At 38.4% G+C, this 20749-nt stretch overlaps 1 protein-coding gene across 1 annotated transcript in view; it reads right to left on the bottom strand.

Annotated features, from left to right (window-relative positions):
* ntm (neurotrimin) overlaps positions 1-20749 on the bottom strand; it is a 148427-nt gene that overhangs the window by 40621 nt on the left and 87057 nt on the right. Inside the window, exon 2 of the mRNA XM_069668185.1 lies at positions 7086-7318. Coding sequence (XP_069524286.1) covers positions 7086-7318 — 233 coding nt within the window. The remainder of the gene's footprint in view (positions 1-7085; positions 7319-20749) is intronic.

The raw sequence follows: 20749 nt of genomic DNA on the forward strand, positions 1-20749 counted from the left end.
TGTGGGTTTGTAATAAACTGAAATGATTTTCCAAGAATGTGTATAATTAGACTGAGTGACCTTTTCCAACACATCTCCAGTAAACTCTTGATATTTAATTTGATAGGCACTTTACCACATTGTTGAACAGAAATAAGTTATGTTAGAAAACTTGAAATCAGTCAAATAATATATTTGCTTTTAAAGACAGTAAATCTGAAGGCATCAGTATATTGAGTTGACCTGCGATCTGAGGAGACGAACTGCAATGATGTTGAATGTGATTAATACGCAGCGGAAGCATTTGGTTGATATTTAGTGGTTACAGATATAAAAGAGGGGCTTTTAATCTGTTAATAGGAGCTAAATATTCTTTCTTCTAAATATTCTTTCTTCTCTTCTAACAACAAACATTAGATGAGATTCTATTATCCCAGGTATAAAACTGAAATGCATGTTACTAAATGCGCATACTTCAATTTGCATTTTGAGAATGATCAAAAAAGTCTTTAACAACCACAAACAATTAAAATCCAAAAAGCTGTGAGCAACGATTATGATAACCCAGATTTCCCTTTGCTATGGAAACAGCTGCTTGCCAGTTGTAGCCAACCTTAGCTAGGGTCACGCCCAACTACACAAGTAGCTTTCCTAAACGGGAAGGGTGCTCGGCTTTTATAAGAGGGGGCCTTAGGACCCTCCTAGCCCCGCTCTTCTACCATCATTGTACCTGATTCTCATTTTGCTTCACAAAATACTCCTTTTTTTTAAAGGCAGCATGTGGATATTTCTTTTTTGGTTTGGTGGTATAATTGGTTTCAGAAATTATAATAACTATTGGGTTTATTGTTAATTGTAATTATTGCTTGTTATGTCTCCAGTCCTGGTTTTAGTGTTAGGCAGGCTAGACTTTGGGTATACAGTATATACCACTCTTTTTGTGTCATTTGTTAGATCAGGTTTGTCTTGGTCAGAACCTTTTTTTTAGTTGAAGTGATTTTATTCATTTTTGTTACTATTTTTTTTTGCTGTTTTTGCTTTTGAGAAAAGCTATGATTTTCCAAATCTTGTTTACCTGCTTTTGCTGCTTCCTGAAAAATGTGGTTATGAACAAAGTGTAGCAGCCAAATATTGAAAAAGATAAATTACTCACCATGAATAATTCTATTAGACTATACGTGCCAAACAGGGCATTACATTATTGATTGATTGGCACCTGATGATGGCGTCATCGGTATTAGCATCAGCTGTGCACAGTGCATGCAGCTTCAGGACGCCAAGAGGCAAAATTATTTTTGCCCTGTTTCGTACTAGTTTACTGTGGTTTCAGCAGCGTTTCTTATTCCATTACTACTGCAAAGATAACACAGTCACACATGTTGCCTTTCTAATCATTCATCAACCGGACAACCATTGACACCAACCTGCTGAATGAACATTACTTCAGTAACTTGCACCATGCTCTGTACAGTTCTTGGTCATATGAATACTTCTTAATGACACATTAAAATGTTGTCCTGATTATGGTGACGTTTTCACTGCTAATGAATCCACCAGTTTTCAGGACATTTCACTAAAAACAAGTGAGCCGAGGAAACTGACTGTACTGCTGGCACAGCTAAAGTGATCATGTTTAAAAATGTTTATCCCAACAGGCAACCAGATCATTAACATCCAAATGGTTCATGTATCTGGTAACATACTGCTTAATGAGCTCTGTAAAATTCATGAAAACCAGCCTGTCTGGCACACGAAGAAATAAAGTTATCCAGTTAAAGTGTTCTTCCATCTAAGCATGACTTTATGAAAATATGGCATCATATTTCTTGTAGTCATTTTTTTTAGCTTGAAGGTGGCATGACTGAAGAGGTCACTAGGTCTACAACTATTTTATCCTCCGGAGGTCATCTTTTTTTTTGGCAAATTTGCATGGCTATCTTTTCAGAAGTTTCTGATATATCTTTCTCTGAAACAAACACACAGACACAATCCTCCCCAGGCTCCGCCGCAAAAAAGAAACTACTTTTTAAAGGAGCCCTCCACAAAACAAGTGTTTTGATAAACAAGCTTTCTGTGTGGGCTGTAAAAAATAAAAGTTGTTATAGAGCATCCTGAAGGCTCCTTTTTTTCTACAGCACCTGCTACAAGAGTGGTGGACTGAAAGATGGGCTTCAGTCAGGTGGCAAATTCTTTAATTCCCTGTGTTGTTCGGTAGACTGGCAGTGGCAGCAAGAACCCAATACAATAACCCCACATATTGTATTGTGGCCTCAACTGTTCAAGTATTTCTTGGCTGCCTCAATCAACCCACATTTCTCCTGCTTTTGCAGTCACAAAGGGAACCGAGAGAAGTTTATATTCAAATTTGAGTTTTCACTCTCTCACACTTTAAGCGTAATGATGGCATTTTGTTGGAAATGATTTAGATTATGTGCACATTGTGGTGGTTGCAGGCAGACATTACCTTCTGTCACACAGCCAAAAGAGAGATGTTCCTTAACGAAAGCCTTCAGTTATTCCGGCCATAACATACCAAACCCAGCATATCTTCTTATTCAGAGCAACTGAACTTCTCTCTTCTGACAGCAAAACAAACTGTCACACAAAGGGGGAGATATTCGACTTATCATTCATGGATCATGTCCTTGTCCTTCTTTCAGACGGATGAAAAACATTTTATTTTTGCTAAATTGGAAGAAATTCCCTCCAAGTTCCTGTCATGTTCAGCAACAATGAGACAGAAATCAGGCAGTAAAAGTGCAGATATTATAATGTCAAAGTGAAGCTGATCAAAGTGAAGCTGATCTTTGACCTTTTAGGTATAAAATGTTATGACTTCATTTATATTACTTACATTTCTGTGAAATTGTGTGACAATATAAAAAAAATTATATTAAGAGGTGAATATGGTGAATGTGACAGGTAATATGTCACATTCACCAGAGGGGAATAACTCCTGTATCAAAAAACAAAGCAGATCATTGTTTTGGCTTAAATAAGTCCTTACTCATGTAATGTAACTAGTGTTAAGTAATATTACTAATTCATAGATGCTAACTAAACAATGTAACTAATGTCCGTATGTTATCTAACTTAGAAAGAACAGAACTTCTCAAAAGAAGTAAAGTTTTCTATTGGTTTTAAACATTGGCTGTATACGATGGACGATGTGTCTCCATCTGCTCTCATTGTACAGAATTGATGCCAGAATAGCCCCCGTGACAGGCGCTGCCATCTTGCGATGGTGACGTCATTTGGAGCCAGAGTCTGCGCAGTAGAGATCGCTGAGTGATGCCGCCGTAGCCACTTCGGCTATCCAAAACACACACTTAACTTACAGAAAAAAACAGCAGACCCCGCACGTCAGTGTGTTTAACAGCAGAACAGCTTCTTTGTGTTGGTCTGAGGTTAACATGCACAGGTATGGAAACGTCAATGACTGTAGTGATTGTTTTTGTAACGTTTCCTCTCGCTGTTCCTCCTCTACTCTGCTAATCCGGAACAGCTCGTCTGCGGGAGCCAGTTTGTCGACAGAGCTGTCAATCATCATTTTGACAGCATCAAATAAGTAATTAAAAATAAACTTGAAAAATGAACACACGCTTGATAAGAACTTACTATAATGACAGAAACCATGTTTGAGAAAAATGTATATAGTTTATAGTTTGACTCATATCCCATCTGTTAACATGGAGGAGGCGGGCTTTATGACCTATGCTGCAGCCAGTCAGCAGGGGGCGATAGAGAGGGTTTGACATCACTTTTAGGGAGCTGTCATGTCGTCCATCTTTTCATACAGTCTATGTTTAGAAGTAAGCGAAGTAAGAACAGGGTTAATGAGTGAAGTCCAGGACTCTATACTAATGTGGTAAATTGTCTTGTACAGTAAATAATCAGAATTGACATCAGATGAATTATTGTTTTCGGGCATTGTTCCAAAGACCGACTCCTCATGCTGGAGAGCCATCAAGAGCCTCTGATTAAATATTGTCAAAGAGAGGGAGGAGAGCCACATCTATATAATGAGCTCTCTGTAAACCAAACAAGAGCTCATCCCCTCTTGACATCACTGTGCTTACCAAGCTGGTTTCTCTGATCATGTCATTAGAGCTGCTGGTTCATTTAAACTCTGCAACAGAAATATCAATTTTGCATGTAGCACTTAGAGCACAGTGCACTTGTGGCTTAACACGCATATACATTGATACAGTAATCCAGGTTGTGTTTGATTTTGAGACAATAAAATCATGCTGCACATTAAAACAGTGGTAATTATTGTGGCTGTTTTGTTTGTCTGGTTTTGAAAGTTTCCATGTGTAATGACCTCCATTTACAGAACCAAAAATACCGTAAAATTCAGTGTATAAGACGCACCTTTAATACTTTTTTTTTTCATCTAAACAGTGGGCTCCTATATGCCAGTGCTACCAATATACCAGTATAAAATGCAGAAAGAGGTATGTTATTGTGTTATTTTAACCAGAAGATGGCGCTATAATCCAGCTAAAGTTGTCGTTTAGTAAGTGGTTGACATCACATCTCCGCATTCAATTGTTTCTGGGTCCAAAGCCACAACAACACCTCCTGTTTACAATATGGTGCAGTGCTGTTTTGTGTCTTCCTCGCTGTTTTAAGCTTCGTCACGGACATGCACAGTCGTAATCGCCATGGCAGCATTCTTGTACTTTTACGGCAGCAGTAGCTTGTCCAGAGTCCAGTGTGCTATGTGGCTACTGTGTGGCTTTGTTACTAAAAAATGTACCAAACTGTCGTATAAACAACTGACAATTTCTTTTCTGAAAGTCGTACATAAAGCAAGTTGTACATTTATGGTGAAGCCGTGGTGGATAAACACGGTTTAAGAGTAACCTCCCATACGGGACGCTCTAAAAGGTAAAGCTGACGCACTGACAACGGGGTAGAGACAACATCATTGACCCTGTACCTGGTTTCCTATTGGCTGGTGCTTATAAAAATCAGCGAGCAGATAAACAATCCGAGCGTGAGCAAAAACAATCCGCGAGCAGAGAACAAATCTGAGAGCGGATGTTTCAGAAGCATTTAAGAAGAGTGAGAAGAGAATGGTTGAATGGTTGAGCGCGGGAAATTTGTGCAAGCACAATATATTTAAGGGCCAACATCCATTTTGAGCAGAAGAAGAGCAGATCTGAGCACAAAGAGGGGCTATTTGAGTGCAAAAGCAGGTTTGTGAAGAAAAGTATTACAAAATCTGAACGCAAAATCAATAAATCATGCTCTCAAAATGAAAAACACACTCTTGAATAAAGATAGGGAAATAACTCCATAGTCACAGTGTTGTTTTACTGGACAGAATGTCAGCTGAATGATCAATGTCACACAAACAATGTGCAAACACCTGACAGATCCCTGAGACTGTCTGCAACTCATAGACACATTATCAGACTGAATATGTAAAGCTGAACTTCAAATGTCATCATGCACAGAGCTCGACTTCCATTCGTAATCAGCTGAGAATCTCCAGGCTTTGTTTGGTGAAACAGTTGTGATTATAAAGGAGTCCTAAAACATATTTTCTAAGAGCTTACAACCTGTGAGCAAAAGATGGAGAAGCACTTTCTGGGCTCTCTCAGTACGACTTAATGCAAGAAGTTAACTTTCCTTTTTCCCCATCTGAATGACATTTTGTGTGAGTGTTTGCAATCATAAATTAAACTAATCTGTGATGCTCTAACTGGATAATGTAACTATCAGTGGAAATGTTTGTGAAGATAATTATTCTAATTTCCTCAGAGGCAGAGTTTGAAAAAGTTTTTTTGAGGACAATATCTACGGCCGCGTACATTTCAAATGTAATCTTAGAAATAATGAGTTTTTCCACAGAATATCACCCCCTCCCCTGGCTCTGTGTTGTTATTTTTTTTTACAATTATCATCACGTGCAGTTTCACAAAAATGGATTTCAAGTTTGATTTGCAGTTTTTCATGCTGACAACTAAAACTACATCTCTTAATTTAAAATATCTGCTAGTTGGGCAGAATCACATTCAGTGTAAAATAAAGAGTTCCTGACAGTAGCTTTATTTTTGAGTATGTGTTTTGATTTTATGTTAAAGTAGGCATAAATAATAGCTTCATCTTATCATCAGTTTCATTTCAATATATGGAGTTTTGTATGTGTAAACTTTATGTGTAATCAGGCCTATATTTGTGCTTTTCATAGGAACAAAAATAAATAAGTGTGACTTTAAAGGATAATAAATTATAAAATAGAAATGAATAATACATAAGTAAATAAATAAATTATATGAACAGACAGACACTACACTTTTTTCCCCATAAGTCTAATAGGAAGCAAGTTACCACCCTTACTACCTTTATAAGTTGAAAATAAAATGTACACAAAAGAGATTCATCTGAGTTCAGAAGATAACATTTTATAAAATTCACATACCTTAATAACAAATGTAAGATTTCATATTAAAATGCAGGAGGTGTTGGTTCAACACTTTAAACAAGAAAGAAATCCAAACTCTGCCAATATTATCTTGCTCTTTGTGCTGCACGGATCATCTGCATATCAAATTAGAAGCATTAAATTGTCCCATTATGCTGTGTGTATATAGCACAGCACACCTCACTGCACCCTGCATCTTTATGAAGACGCTATCACAACTCTGCACTTAATTTTAGCCAAAGCATCTTAACATCTGGTATTCCCCATTAACTGCACCTAACGTAGTGGATGAGCTACACATTGCCTCCCCTCCCCCTCCCTGAGCAAGACATTTAGCCCCTAATTGCTCCACTGGAGCAATGAATGAGGAAATGAGATTCAAGAAAGAGAGCACATGTCTGTTTCTACTCTCTGGTTTGTTCACTTATGCCCTCATGTGCTGGTGCTCAGGAACAACACAACCCTACAGTGTGGACCTCAGCACAAGCAGACACAGTGAATTACGTGAGAGGGTTTTTACAATCAGAGACACCTGTCAAACTAAAACTACATAATAAAGATTTGTTGCTTGTAACAGATTCAAAAGAAACAGCAGACACTTGTACAGCGTCTTATTAATGTCATTATCAGTTACTGGCAGCTGCAACAGTCGTAGTAAAATAAATGTTACCTTGGACGAGGACGTGCACTGAGGTGGTTCTCGGTCGACTGCTTGTCTGGACTGCGCACACGTACTGTCCCTCATCTGTCATGTCCACATTTTCAATTTTGATGGTAAACTCCTCTTGATTCAGGGCCACCAGACTCACTCTATGATCCACCGACCATTTGTCCTCTCCGGCGTACAGAATACTGGACCGGTTCAGCCATGCTGTGTGTGTGACCACGTCCCCCTGTGCACACCTGTAAAGAGATACAAACAGCATAGAAAATATGGGTTTAACCATTGTTGACTGATTAATCAAATTATTTTAAGTGTCCTCATAGAAAAAGCAGGCTTCTGAGTAACTTTGCACAGTCATAGTGATGCCGAATCAGTGCAAGAGCCACATAAAAAAGTTATTCAGTCATTAGGGCTCAAACATTTGCTTTATTGACCACCATAGCTTTAATCAGTGAATTTCCCCCCTCTAATCGGAATCAGTATTGGTATCAGCCTCAAACCTCCCAAAGAGGTCAGGTTCTCCCTTACAGTACACAAGGACTACTTATTATTCATTGCAAATTTCAGGAGGATTTTTCTCTGTCTGGCTCGTGTGGACAGTCATCACAGTCATTAGCAAACCTTCAACCGGAGAGAAGGAACTAATCAGTGGAAGCAGCTGGTGCTGTGATGTGGACTGCAGACTCTGGGCTCTCCTTTGCACACAGCTTTCCCCACTGCACTCATACTGCTAAAGTCTAAAACAGAACTATAAAAAGAGCCCAGAGAGGATCTGTTGGAAGGAAGTATTCCCTTGTCTCTTTAGCCAAGTGCTTGCTTAAGGTGGAATTGTTTAATCTCTGTAAAAATAAAAATTGTACAAAGAGTAAAGACTAACCCTTTATAAAAAAAAGTGCTCAGAGATCACTCCTGTAGCGCTTTGACACAAAATATATATACTTAAAATGAGTTACTTCTAACCATAGACTGTATAAAAAGATGGTTGACACAACAGCTCCCTAAAAGTGAAGCCAAACCCTCTCTATCGCCCCCTGCTGACTGGCTGCAGTATAGGTCATAAAGCCCGCCTCCTCCTGTTAACAGATGGGACATGAGTCAAACTATAAAATCAAAATACACTGTCATTATAGTAAGTTCTTATCATGCTGATTTATGTCCAAGTTTGAATTTTTCTCACAACTTTATTTTTAATTAGTTATTTGATGCTATAAAAAGGATGATTGACAGCTCTGTTGACAAATCGGGCCCCTGCAGCCGATCTGTTCTGGATTAGCAGAGTAGAGGAGGAGGAGACTTAACTAAAACAATCACTACTGTCATTGAAATTTATTAATCTGTGAACGTTAACCTCAGACCAACACAAAGAAGCTGTTCTGCTGTTAAATATGCTGACGTGCGGGATCCTTGCTGTTTTTTGGGTAAGTTAAGTGTGTGTTTTGGTGGCTACGGCGGCTCCACCCGCCGATCTCTACTGTGCAACTCTGACTCCAAATGACATCACCATCGCAAGATGGCAGCGCCTGTCCCAGGGGGCTATTCTGGCATCAATTTTGTACAATGAGAGCAGATGCAGACACGTTGTCCATCTTTATACAGTCATTGGGTGTGACCCAATGTACACCACATGTAATAGGATGTAAGACATCATCAATGAATGTTTCGTGCAAGAAACTTTCAATTGTCATGTTGGTTCCCTAAAAAAAGGATCGAGAGGGATAAATCCAAACAGAGTTTAGCTCAAAACCATTCAGCATGCCACGCTGTGCAGCGCTGCGTCGCTTCCAGCCAGTTAGGACACTTCCAAAGGAAACAATGCTATCAACCCAATTCTTTCAAGGACACAGTGTAAGCTGTTCACAGCAAATATAATGAAGCTTTTATTTTAGATCAATTTATACAGGATTATCTTCAATTTTCATGTTGTTTATCAATTTCGTATGCCTGGATCAGACCACCAAATCGTCTGTATTACAATGATGTGTTGTGATCGCAAATGATCCGATTCTTTTCAATGGCTCTTTGGTGCGAACGACAGGAACCGAGTCGTAGGTGAGCCGTTCTTTTTATAGTTGTGCCCAAATTCTACTGCCCGCCCTAGATCCACTCCCCCTTATGCCAAGTTAGCACAGGCAGCTTTCCTCAACTGCAACTCCACTACACTAGGTCACATGCAGCAGAATCATGTCACCACAACATACTGCCCACGGTGAGCAACATTGTAAGGCTCCGCCAAGTTTGTTGACTGTGACGTTGATTATTTGTTCCTACATTATTCTGCCGTTCCCTTTTAAATTTTAAAAGTGCAGAATTTTAAATATGCGTGAGTTGACATGAGAATTTAGTGCAGGCACGTTCGCCCACTCTCCACCTCAAGAGTGGGCTTCAGTGAGAACCAGCAAGTCACAAGAGGAAGACGTGTTTGTAACGAAAAAAAAAGAGCAAAACTCGAAAACGCAGCAGCATGTGGATGGACCTCCGCCTCCTGAAAAAAGGAACGGAGCCATAAGATCCGGCTCCCTTCAAAGAGCCGTAGTTCCCAACACTAATGATGTTTTGTCTCACAAAACAAGTAAGTCAACCTCAAAATAGAATTGCATTAGCATTAGAGCTATAAGCACCCATGTTTACAGCTTGCTTGGAAATATTGACAGACTTTCATTCAGCTTGGTAACTAGACAGATTGTCCATATGAAAATGCAGCTCTCAAGCCGTCATCAGCTTTCTTTTGTTAATCTGCCCACACACTTGGCTTGTCACATTGAAAAGTGACTGAGACAATGAGCCGAGAACAACACTGCTGCAATCACAACAGATTGCTCTCACCGGTCACAGAATGTTGCTTTGATACAGGAGCTGGGTCAATGATCTTTGACTGTTTCCGCAGAGCAACACATCTGCTGTAATCTCATGACAAATCTTTGGATCGCACTGAGAAAGATTAACGGAAAAAACGGCTCAATTACAGGAGAGCATAATGGCACAAACTGTGCTTTTGTTTCTAAAGGCCCTGTTACTATCCGGGTTTATTTAACTCTCAGTAGCCTGATGCACAGAGGAACGGGGCATTTAAACATTAACAGTTTGGAGTGGTGGCAATACATCAGGAGCTCAACACTTTGCAGCTGAAAGACTCTCAGCTCCATTTACACTGTCAGCCTCTGTTACTACATCAGTCACTTCCACTTCAGCGGCAGCAGAGGGGTCAATGGCCTCCTTGGGGCATTTGGTGCTACGGAGGGAAAAGGCGACAAAAAAATGAAATGTGTGTTTGTTTTTGTTTGTGTTGTTCGTAATCAATAAAAAGGAGCGGTGACTTTCAAAAGTAATGGATCATAGTTTACGTGAGATGGTGAGGGATCAATTCATGATGACCAGAGTGGATTGAAAGTAGGTTTTGATTTGTAAACGTTACAGTAAATTAATTAATCTGTGCTGCAAGTGTAAATTTTACCTTTTATAAATACTAGTTTCAACAGTTACCCTCTAACTATATTACTAGTAAATTATAACAATAATAAATAGACCCCCTTAAAATGTTTTGTCTTTGCTGACCTCTACTGGTTTAACTTCTTACTCTGCAGCAGTGGGTTTTTAGTGCCCAGTGACATCACAGTTGGGTGGGATCACAGATGCAACGGATCACATTTCTGTTCACACCCAACACAGCAAAAAGTGATGCTGGCTGCGGTCAGAGAACAGGCTGATGTGCATGTAAGCTCAAAATGAATAGGATGGGTTGTGCACTATATGTATATATATTATTTTCATTTAACTTAAAATACTTGCATTTATTGGGTTTAATTTTTTTTTTCTAATAAAGCCCATGTAAATGTATCTCTTGTTATCTGTACAAAATATTGATGCGTTTTGTTGACATAAAGCATTTAAGTTAACTCAAATACAGCTGACATACTTCTAACAATTTGGTGTTGCACTTCGTTGAGTTGAAAGAAGTAGGAGGTGTCTCTTATCCTAACCATTTGTCCTGAGTATTTTCCTATGTAATATTATTGTATATTGCATTTTTGAAACAAGACTGTTTCTATATTTTAGGCATGTTTGTGTAACTTTACTTTAGCAAGTGTTGACTTCCGTGACACCAGTTAAGTTTGAGTTTGAGACAGCTTTATTTATCGTACATTGCCTGCATGTCCTTAAGACAATGTTTCTACTTTGAAACAACATCTTGGTCATCGTATAATATGTTTTTTATACTAAAATTTCAGTAAATGAAAGGTACTCCCTGCAGGTATTCTTAACATAAAATGCGACAGGCACATCAACATGTAAGCTCGTGGTAAACACAGTGAAAGCTCTTCTTTTTACATGTCTGTTTTAAGCTCTGAATATACTTCTTATTGGGAAGTTGGGAGATTTGTTGTATAAAATTCAAAGTAAAACCAGAGAAAAACTAATATTTGCAGTGGTCTTTCATTTTTTTCCCAAGAGCTGTATATCTACTGTAGCTCTAAATGTAAAATGTAAACTATTTCTTTGTAAACACACATTTATTGATCGTTTTGATATTTTTCTCTTTCTTTTTGTTATCACCTTCTTACAATATTTCAGCCCCTGAATGATAATACATGATTTGAATGCCATCCTGCCTGGCCAAGATACTGCATTCAAAACAGGTATGTTCAAATCAAGCTACTTAATTGCTGTGAATTAATTCTCCCCCACCCCCCCGAAACATTTTAGCTATTTTCCTGCTCCCATTCTGAATAGTTTAGCTATTGCTATTCAGAAAAGCAGTTTTTCCTGTAGTACTCTTAAAAGGAAGTCATTGATTTCATTTGATGATGGCTTCTGTTTACATGTTGAATTTCAGATCCTGAGAGTGATAGCCTTCATCTGTTCCATTCCTAATTGATGTGGCAAAAGCCTAAAAGCCTTAGAGTAAGTTAACAGACTGTTCTAACGAAAACTGTTTTAAAAGATAAGTTTACTTTTCTGAAATTATTTGTTGTTGTTTTTCAGAACTGAATGTGGCAGTGTAAAGGTTGCAGTTCAGAGACCTCAACTAGGGTCCAGTTGCTTAAACATTACAGGTTAAAACACCCACAATATGGGCGCAGGCAACCATATCCTTGTCCATATATTAGTTGTCTATGTACATTTAAGTCATGGAATGCACTCAAGTGCCATCTCCATAAAGTCCATTAGAGAGACATCACGGCAAACATTTTCATCTACAACATTCAACTGTCATGTTTGTGGGTTCTCCGAAGTTGCCTCTGAAAAGGAGTATTTTGGGCATATAAATGTACATCTCAAAGCAAATGAAACTGTTCCCTGCATGTTCAAGGGTTGTACATTTAAAACAAACATCTTTGGAACATTTCATTCCCATAAAAATAGAAAGCACCATGGTTATTCGTGCAGTGACTTTAAACCTCAAATAGTTGTTATAAGACAATGTTTGGGCAGTCCTGACATTTCAGTTGAACATGGAGACAATGAAGTATTGGAAGCATTCCAGGAAGAAATGCAGCCTAATTTCCAGATAGACATATCTGAAAATGACGAGAAACTTATTGAAGAGAAATTTGCAGCAATGTTAAACTTAAACTGGAAAACATACTTCATGTCCCCAGCAGTGCCGTGGATGAGCTGTTACAGGACATGCACTTCCTGATGAGTTCAGCTTCCCTGACGACATTAACTGCCATTATTTCAGACTTTTGCACCAAGCATAATCTTGACCTTAATGCAGCAGATATTGCAGAACTGGCCTCTACAGTTTGCCTCTCTAATCTCTTGACAAAAACAATAGGAGATCAAGGCCCGTTTAATTCTGCTTTTAAACGTAAACAATATTTCAAAGACAAGTTCCAAGTAGTTGAGCCAGTCAAATATGTCTTGGATAATGAACGCAACCATAGCTACCAATATGTGCCACTATTACAGTCATTGCAGCAGCTCCTTAGCAAAGATGCTATCACTCATTATGTTGTAGAAAACTATTGTGCTCAATCAAATCAAACTGCGCAAGAATACAAGTCATTTCAAGATGGGAAGTTTTACAAACAAAATCCGTTCCTATCTGCAGAGGAATTGTCCCTTTATGTTGATGATTTTGAAGTCTGCAATCCTCTGGGCACTTCTAGAAAGAAGCACAAGCTCTGCGCAGTGTACTGGATTTTAAGCAACTTACCTCCAGGCCAACACTCAAATTTGTCATCCATATACTTGGCAGTGCTGTGTACAAGTAGTTACATATAGGAATATGGATATGGAAAAGTGCTTAAACCTCTTATACAGGATTTGGTCATCTTGGAAGAACATGGGGTGTTTGTTCAACAGATTGGAAAAAATATAAGGGGCACAATCCAGTGTGTAGCCGCAGACAATCTGGGTGCTCATGGGATTGCAGGGTTTATAGAGAGTTTTTCAGGAGAGTTTCTTTGTCGATTTTGCACAGGGCGGTCTAGTGACTTTCAGACCAAGCAGGTCCAGTGTGTCCGGGTGAGTTTCATCATCGTTCCAAAGAAAGCCACAAAGAACACGTCAAACAGGCAGTGGATAGTGGAAAGCCATGTGTCGGAGTTAAGAGACCTTGTGTTCTGACAGAAAGTCTTGCTCATTCTGATGTAACAACTGGCTATCCCCCTGACTTACTTCACGATCTCTTGGAGGGTGTTGTTCCAGTGGAACTTGCACAGTGTCTGGGTGTGTTAATATCCAAGAAATTCATCTCTTTGGATGTTTTAAATAAAGTGATTTTAAGTTTTCCCTATAAGGGAGATGACAAAACAAACCGGCCCCATATTGTGCCTCAAACATTTTTAAGCAAAAACACAATAGGTGGCAATGCAGCTGGAAATTGGACTCTTTTAAGATTGCTGCCATTCATGATTGGATTAAAAGACATAGTGGATATCTTCAGTTCAAAATTTCTGATGATAGACAGAAATATCAAGAAGCATTTCCCCGCACAAAACTTCTCCCAAAGCATCACTACTTGGAACATTACCCTCACTTGATTCAATGTTTTGGCCCTTTCGTTGGAGTCTGGACCTGATGATAGCCTATCACTTAAACTCATTACAACCACAGAAACAGGGAGTTGAAGTTTCAAGTGTATCAAGAGTTCCCCTTGAGGTGCTGAAAGATGACATATCATTGCCTATCCATCAGATGTACCCAAACATGGCAGAAGTAAACATGGCTAAAAATGCAGATTGTAAAGGGATCAGCTATAGACAGGGAATGAATGTCATCTGTCGATTTACTGATGGTCTACCTGAATTTGGCCAGATCATAAGGATATGTGTACTGGAGGATACACTGACTTTTATTGTCAGGATGTACTCAGCTTGGTATAGGGCACACTACCGGGCCTTTGAACTGCAACCCTGTCCAATTGGCAACATGTCCTTGATAACACACGATGAACTGGCAGAGAAGTACCCACTACATGACTACTTCGTTGGGTCCCTACGACTTGTCACTTTTAAAAGATATCCCTACATTAAAAGTACCATTTGAATATGTAAGTAAGCAGCTGTAATTGATAGCTTAATGTATGTGCACTTTATTCTCAAAAGGTAAGCCTCCCAATACTTAACATTAAATGGCAATTTCATAATTGGGGTATCAGGACTTTTTTTTTTTTGCATTCATACATTTAATTCAAATGGCATATTTTAACACTAAAGTCATGACTGTGCTCGCCTTATCTTTTCCAGACTGAATCGTTTGAATGATGGCTGCAAATGTAAAATTGCGGATTATCCTTGGTGCCAACAATGTTGAGAAACTGACCATGGAATCGGGAATGCCGAAGTCTGTGGGGGATCTTTCAAATGAGGTCAAACGTCAGTTTGATATAGATGGGGACATACGACTGCAGTACATGGACAGTGACTTTGATAACGAGTTTGTTAATCTTAACCAAATCAGCGATATTCAAGACAAAAGCACAGTGAAAATCATCCGCTTGCCAGAAGTTTCTGACCTCAACCAAAGCAACATGAGCCAGAGTGGGGAAGAAACTTCTCTGTCATCTTCTGACACAATATTGCTGTCCACGTCTGATTCAGAAACTGCTAGATCACAGTGGCCCACAGAATTCCCAATACCAAAGTTTCCATACGATGTGGAGATGCAACTTCAAAGAGCAAACCAGGACTTCATATCAAATGGAGTTTGTCTCAGCCCCAATCACAAACTCAAGTCTGACATCTTGGAAAGTCTGGCAGAGCAAATCATTCAGTTCAAGGCATATCCTTCAAACTTAGAAATAGAGTCTGTTGCTGAAGCTTTAATCAAAGCCCATCCATGTTTGAAGGAACACGGAAACTTCAGTGGCTATTATGGATGGAAGATAAGTACAAGATGGCAAACTACAGGACAAAGCTTAGAAACTTGGGGTGTCCAGAACTAAACATTAACTCACTCAAGCACAAACCTTCAGACAGATGTCAGCCAGCCTATGATGTCAAAAAACCCAGAAAGGCTGAAGTAAATTTCTGTCCCCCCTTTCCTGCTGGAGAGAGCCAGGACAGCCTTGAACGTAAAAGATTGGCATTGTTGTCCGAGGTCAAGAAGAGAAAGAATGATAAAGTTGTCAAAGAGAAGATGGCCAAGACGTTTGCATACAGGAGACAGGAAGTCGTCAGAGATAAGCCCATGGTTGCCAAGTTCAAGATCAGATGGCCAGGATTGTTCAGTGCGGCAGAGGTTTGAAATGCTTCTTAAATTGTATAGTAATATTTTTTGTCTTTTGATTAATGCATCAAATAACAACATGAGGACTTGTAACGGTGTAATGTCTTGTAATGTTTTGGTACAGAAAACAATTATAAGTTTAAAGCTCAGTTCATAAATTACTTCTTTTTTTTCTCATAACTTAGGTCTTTGGGCAGTTACAGGGTTAAACTGAATTAAGAAATATGGCAAAATGTAGAAAAGCCTTTTGAAATTTTACAATACACTTAAATATTTTAGTAGCTACCAATTATTTCTTGTGTTTGTTGACATTATGTTTTTAGGTTGAAGCAGAATTTGTAAGGATTACGACTGCTCCCCTTGTCTCAAAGTTCCTTGCACAACTGGACCAACATACTCCCAAGCTAATCCAGGTTTATAAAAACAAAGGCGGCTCTGTGGGGAGGAAGATTGTTATGGCTTTAGGTCCAGTGGCACAAGTAGGTTTTGTTATTGATATTACATTATAGAATTAAAGCTGATAAGTCTATTTTGACAGATTTATTAAACAAAACATTTAATCTGTAAATGGATCCTAATGATTATACACTGGGATTTGATTATTGCTTTTCAAGTCTGAACATAACTACTGTTCTTTTTAACATTTTTAAATTCATCTGAACATTGAAAAGACTTGTTTGACATGGTAGCCATTCGAACCCATGCAATGATTGAATAGTCATTGTTTCTGCAATTGCGATATCCTTTTCAAATGCTCAAAGAAATGTATGGTGTAGTATGTGTGCAAGTGCATTCCTAAAGCACCACTACATGTCACTTTCTCCCTTTAGAATGAAAGTATTGAAAAGAGGAGGGAGTGCATCCTGAGGGCACTTTGCATCTTCCTGAATGAAGACCCAAATGTCCTCTTCAAGGAATACCTGGTTGGTGATTAAAATAGTTAGTTTTCTACCTGTATTATCCCAATTCTTTAATTAGTTTTCTTTTTACTTTGTTATAGTTTGTGGGGTATCAGTTTGTTCAAACCTTTGCCGAAATCAAATTTACAAACTCTGCAATTATGTGTTACATTTCATTACATTTTTTTTTCTTTTTCTGCTTACAAAAAAAAGATCTTTTGTAGTGGGTGGTGATGTTTTTACTACTTTCAGGGTGGAAATGTAACTCTAGCCACTAGCAATATACTCAGTATAATAGTGCTAGAATTCACCAATAATAATGCACTATTTACTTGCTGGTAAAATTGAACCTTTTGGTAGCTGGTAAATGTCTTTTTTTTAAGGAGTATTTCCCTTCCAGAGTGTAATGCTTAGTGAGTACATAATGTGTGCCTTATATTGTGTTTACTCTATAACCAAACAATAGGGGGCATAATACCTGGGTGTTTTTGACACAATGTTTACAGTAAGTTTTTAAAAAAAGAACTAAGCTAGCTAGCCAAGTAAACATTAATGGCTGAGCTGTAGTAATGAATTTCATTGGACGGTTTGCATTTCTAGTGCTTGTGATTATAAAAAAAACTCGAAGTCACCCAATGTTACTATAAAGTGTTATTTTAATTCATATAACACTCATTTTTGTGTTATATCTTCTTTATATAATAAAGAAAAGTAACTTTTTAGAATTCTGCAAAATAAGTTTGTGGTTTCACAGTTTGGTGTTGGCCTGTCTTTCTCTTCATTGTTAAGGCTGTTGAGAGGGACCTTCGAGAACTTGTCCTTGGGATCTACTGTGTCAATGTCGAGGGAGGTGATGCCACTACTCCTCCAGCTGATGTAGGAATAATCATCGAAGGTGTGGAAGTCCTACATGACTTAGGAAACATTGCCACAGCATGTGCTATCCTGATGGGCTTCATATACTCTCTGAACCTCAGTAATCCTAAGGAACTGAAAGCCTTCTTTGAAGTACTTCAGAATATCTTTCTTCAACTGGATGCTGGCAGACTGTCAAACAAGGTACAGATGCTGAACAACAGACTGTATGAATAAGTCAACAAATATTATACTGTAACCTTGAGAACAACTTTCTTAAGTGAAATGCGGTTGTCTTTTGGTGACAAAAGGGATTTGAACTGAGACCATGCTGCACAACAACTGATGCATTTATTGTTATTTTCCTGAGTTTTAATAACCAAGCAGCCATAACTACAAGAGGTTAGTTTTAACCAGATAACAAGAATGTTGCAACATGAGTATATGTTTGTGAAAATGTTGACATCTAAGGTTTTCCTACAACAGTATTTACAAAAATGTTAGCAGAAAAATGTGTAGTTGGATTGTGGTACTATTATGCTGTGGCAGAAGAGAATATTGCAACATGAATGCATGTTTTTAGAAAAGTTTACAAGTTCAGTGCCAACCATAGCATTTGAAAAATGTTGAAGGCAAAAAAAGTGTTTTGTTGGATAGTTGTACCTTTTTATGGTGTTGGACAAAATTTGGAAACCTGCTAGCTAGTTGTATTGTTCAGCTTTCACACAAAAAAATGTACAGTAGTTTATTTTATTATATGTAAGGCTGCATCCAACAATTGTTTTTATTCTCAACTACTTAGTTGGTTATACTTTTTCTTAACTGATAAGTTGTTGGACTTTCTTTGAATTGTTTAAGAAACGTGATTTACATTTTGCACCATTTTGTTACATGTTTGCGGCAAGTGCAAACTTTGGTTTCTTAATGTATTCCAACCAACTGTTCACTGCACAGAAAGCTGTCATAGAACTAAAGTTTATGTTGGTGAATAAAGTAAAAAGAAATAAAATATGTTGGGTTAACATGATTCATTTATGTGGAAAAAGTTAAGTTGAATTAACATAATTTCATTAATTAATCACTACAAACAATATTTATCTTGAGAGGACAAATGTTAAATATGTAGCTAGTCATTGTCTTTTTTAAGTCAGTCGAACATAAAAGATCTAATTTGGGTCAACTTATATATCTATTGTTTACCTGAAGTACTTCTTTTTAGTTGGCCCAATTTAAAATCATTAAGTTACTGTAGCACAAGTTCCTTTACTTAACGTAAATGTAAATTTTTGCTTCTAACTAACCTAATGCAATTAGATGGAAAAAGTGTACGTAATAAATGTAATTTAAGTCAACATTTCATTTTTGAGTGCTCTTGGTTTCAGAATTTCCTTGAACCTGCATTTTATTAATGACCAGCAGGGGGCGACTTCAGTAGTTCCACTAAACAATGACCCCTCTTTACACCTGATTTATTACCTAATAAAACATTTTCTAATCAGGTTATGGTTTCAATCCCTAGTTTTAAGTCATCTTTTATACAGCACAATGTTGATTTTTTAACTTATGGTCCCAAGCATCAAATACAGCATGAGGTGCATTAGGGCAGTGGTTCTCAACTGGTATTTATTCAGGACCCACCACCATCGCCTTAATGACAAATCGCGACCCAAATTTCAGATTTTTTTAACCACTCAAGTGGATTTGATGAAAAATTGTGCAGTTTGGACCTGAGGCAGAACAAAACTTCACAGTAGTGTATGTCAACATCACAAAACAAAACAAGCAAAATGACCAGCCGGTAGCAGTGTGTAAGAGGAAAATATTCCCTCTACGAATCCTTCAATTAGCAGCCTTTTCTCAAGAGAAATAAACACCAACATCAAGTTTCAAGAATGTAACTGTAGTTTGGATTACCCACTCAGTAAATACACGGAGTGAAACTACACTACTACTGCATGCAAAGCATAGAAAATACATCTCCTTCAAAATAAAAGTGCAGCACAGACTTTTTGCCACAAGCACACATCTGCGACCCACTGAAAACAGCTCTAAGACCCACTTTTGGGTCCTGACCCACCATTTGAGGACCAAAGCGTTAGGGGATGGTTACCTATGATTGACAAAGTCAGTAGTATGGCTACCTGTGAACCAGGAAGGAGGTATAATAAAGCGTATGCACTGCCTCGTTTCATCATGGTTTCCCTCTCATCCAAAAGAAGCTACTTCTGGGTGTAAAAAAAACAAGAAGGTGGGGGCCAAATTGCCAAACTGGAGGCTTAAAAAAAGTAGTGGGTGATGTCACATTAATATACCATGTATGGGACAAGTGAAGCAGCTTGTTGACGATAATTTGATGGCTTTAGCTGTAATTATCCTGAAGAAACAGCAGGAGACTGAACCGTTATTTCAACTAAGTATCACAACCTGCTTTAGGCCCTCTGAACCGCAATATGGTAACCTCTATTTCTACTAGGCTGATTCATAAGCTTTAGCCTGCCTCATGGCGGCTAACAAGCTAACTAACAAGAATGGTTTAATAAAACAGGTGCTTTATTCACTCAGTGAAGCACACATAGCACACAGCCCTTTTGACAACAGCTGTACTTGACCCTCGTGTTTCTGCACACTCTCAGCTCAGTACTGTAACCTCACAACACATGGACGCATGTGTTTCACTGTGTCTGTGGTGCATTCTTACACTTTTCTCAAGTAACACACAAAACAAGTATTTTGAAAGTAATTTAATAGACGAGATGTGGAAGAGAAAGCACCCCTTAAGTTACCACACATCATTATGAGCCGCTGATACAGGTGGACTTCTGACTCAGGCTTTAGTGCAATAGAAACTAGGATAACACTTAACAGAGCTACAGATAAATAAATAAATAAAAGTCAGGTGATTTATTGTTTTTTCGAACTCCTGCAGTTTATTTAACAGTCTTCAAGGTCGAGGCTGTGGTCAGCGCCTCCTACAGAAACACAGCCTTCAGTGCTTTTCCTTTAATTCGAGAGGGTCAGTGACACAGTTGAAGGTATCCTGGCAGCTTGTTTACGCTGCCGTCCAATTTCCAATTCATGAGAAACTCTGTGCAGTCATGTTGTGTGAGTGGGAGTGCTGCTTCTTTGAGTGCATGAAAGAGTGCAAAACAAGCCATAAGGTGTAAGATTGCAATGGTTGGTCTTCTGATAGCTATTAAACGAGGAGGAAAGAGAGTAAAAGCAGCTACAGTGCCTCTTTTGCTA

The sequence above is a fragment of the Semicossyphus pulcher genome, unplaced genomic scaffold, assembly GCF_022749685.1.
Source record: "Semicossyphus pulcher isolate SPU_LCO1_2020_fin unplaced genomic scaffold, fSemPul1.0.p SCAF_10, whole genome shotgun sequence".
In the NCBI taxonomy this organism is placed as follows: Eukaryota; Metazoa; Chordata; class Actinopteri; order Labriformes; family Labridae; genus Semicossyphus; species Semicossyphus pulcher.